Source organism: Malus domestica, chromosome 16, assembly GCF_042453785.1.
Source record: "Malus domestica chromosome 16, GDT2T_hap1".
NCBI classification, from domain to species: Eukaryota; Viridiplantae; Streptophyta; class Magnoliopsida; order Rosales; family Rosaceae; genus Malus; species Malus domestica.
In genome coordinates, this window is record NC_091676.1 from 23,273,238 (window position 1) to 23,274,791 (window position 1,554).

General features: G+C 37.5%; 1 protein-coding gene across 1 annotated transcript; it reads left to right on the top strand.

Moving 5' to 3' along the window:
- Positions 1-202: 202 nt before the first annotated feature.
- On the top strand, positions 203-1,011 carry LOC139193068 (uncharacterized). The gene is made up of 2 exons (XM_070816025.1): positions 203-414; positions 672-1,011. The coding sequence occupies exons 1-2, from the start codon at positions 203-205 to the stop codon at positions 1,009-1,011; spliced, it is 552 nt and encodes a 183-aa protein (XP_070672126.1).
- Positions 1,012-1,554: the final 543 nt, after the last annotated feature.

Sequence of the window (1,554 nt, forward strand, 5' to 3'; positions counted from 1 at the left end):
GTGCGGAGCCCATCAATCAGGATGCAAGATGCGTTGGCTACTTCACTGGCACGGTTACTTCTGGCCAAGCATATTGAAAGATTGTATTGAGTATGCACGAGGATGCGTCCAGTGTCAAATTCATGGACCCATCCAAAGAGCCCCGGCTGAATTACTTCATTTGGTCACTAAACCTTGGTCGTTCAAAGGATGGGCAATAGACATGATCGATAAAATTACGCCATCTTCTGGAGTAGCGAAACATGCATGGATACTTATGGCAATTGATTATTTCACTAAATGGGTCGAAGCAAAATCATACGCCAAATTAACATCCAAGGAGGTTTGTGATTTTGTGGAGGAGCATCTTGTGACCAGATTCGGCGTACCAAGAACGATCATAACTGACAATGGCACAATCTTCACAGCCGAAAGGTTCAAAGAGTATACGGCAAGCTTAAAAATTAGGCTTGAGCAGTCACTACAAGATGAATTTGGTGAAATGGTCTTTTCAACTTTGATCAGTTCTTGAAGGTTATGATTTATTTGATCATTTTGATGGTTCCTCTGTATGTCCATCGAAGTTTATGTTCATTGAGGGGACTGGGATTACTACTGAGATCACTACAGCTTATAAGGAATTGTTTAAACAAGATAGAGCTCTTGTTACCTGGATATGCTATTGTGTTTAGGGTTCAAATTAATCATTTGAAGACAGAGCTTTATACTAACAAGAAAGGTGCTGATAGTGTAGAGAAGTATATGCTCAAACTCAAGGCTCTTAAAGATCAATTAGTTGCAGCTGGTGAAGTAGTTTCTGAGATTGATCTAATTGTAGTTGCTTTGGCTAGTTTATCTGCTGAGTTTAATATGATTCATACTATGATTGTAACTCGTGAAACTCCAATTTCCTTAAAGGAATATCGAGCACAATTGTTGGTTGCTGAAAGAAATGTTGAAGAATCTCAATCGACATTGACTTTTCCAATGTCAATAATGTATTGCCAAGGTGAATCTACTAATGCTGCTTAACATTCTCAAGGGTCTTCTTAATATTTCAATGGTGGTTATGGTTATGTAAGTGAAAATAGTGCTGAATCTTTGAATAATGGTTCAAGACCAACTGGTGGGATGGTTTCTCAAGCTCAATTGCCTTAGTTTCATTAATAGGGAAATGGTAATTTTCAAAATCATCAGAGTTCTCAAAACTATGGTAGCAACAATGGAAGATTTAATAATAGACCAAGGTACAATGGTGGTAATAATGGTAGATTTTCTGGGAATTCAACCATATATTCTGGCAATTTTGGTAGCAATGGAGGTTCTAATTTTGGTTCAAAATGAGGATCTAATTAGTAGAATTGGAATGAAAAAAATGGTTCTAAGTCTACTCTAATTCCCGAATGTCAAAATTGTAACAAACGTGGTCATATTGCACCAAATTGTTACTCTAGGTATTCTACAAGCTTTAGCAATGCTCCTTCAGTTGCAGAATGTCAAATCTATGGGAAGAAAGGACATATTGCTCTTAACTGTTACCACATGAGCAATTATACCTATCAAGGTGCACAACCA

What these genes read in the sequence shown, in the direction of transcription:
- LOC139193068 (XM_070816025.1), top strand. Translation starts at nt 203, where the DNA reads ATGATCGATAAAATTACGCCATCTTCTGGAGTAGCGAAACATGCATGG. An exon ending in ACAATCTTCACAGCCGAAAG is followed by an intron (nt 415 to 671) that starts GTTCAAAGAGTA and finishes TATTGTGTTTAG; the next exon opens with GGTTCAAATTAATCATTTGA.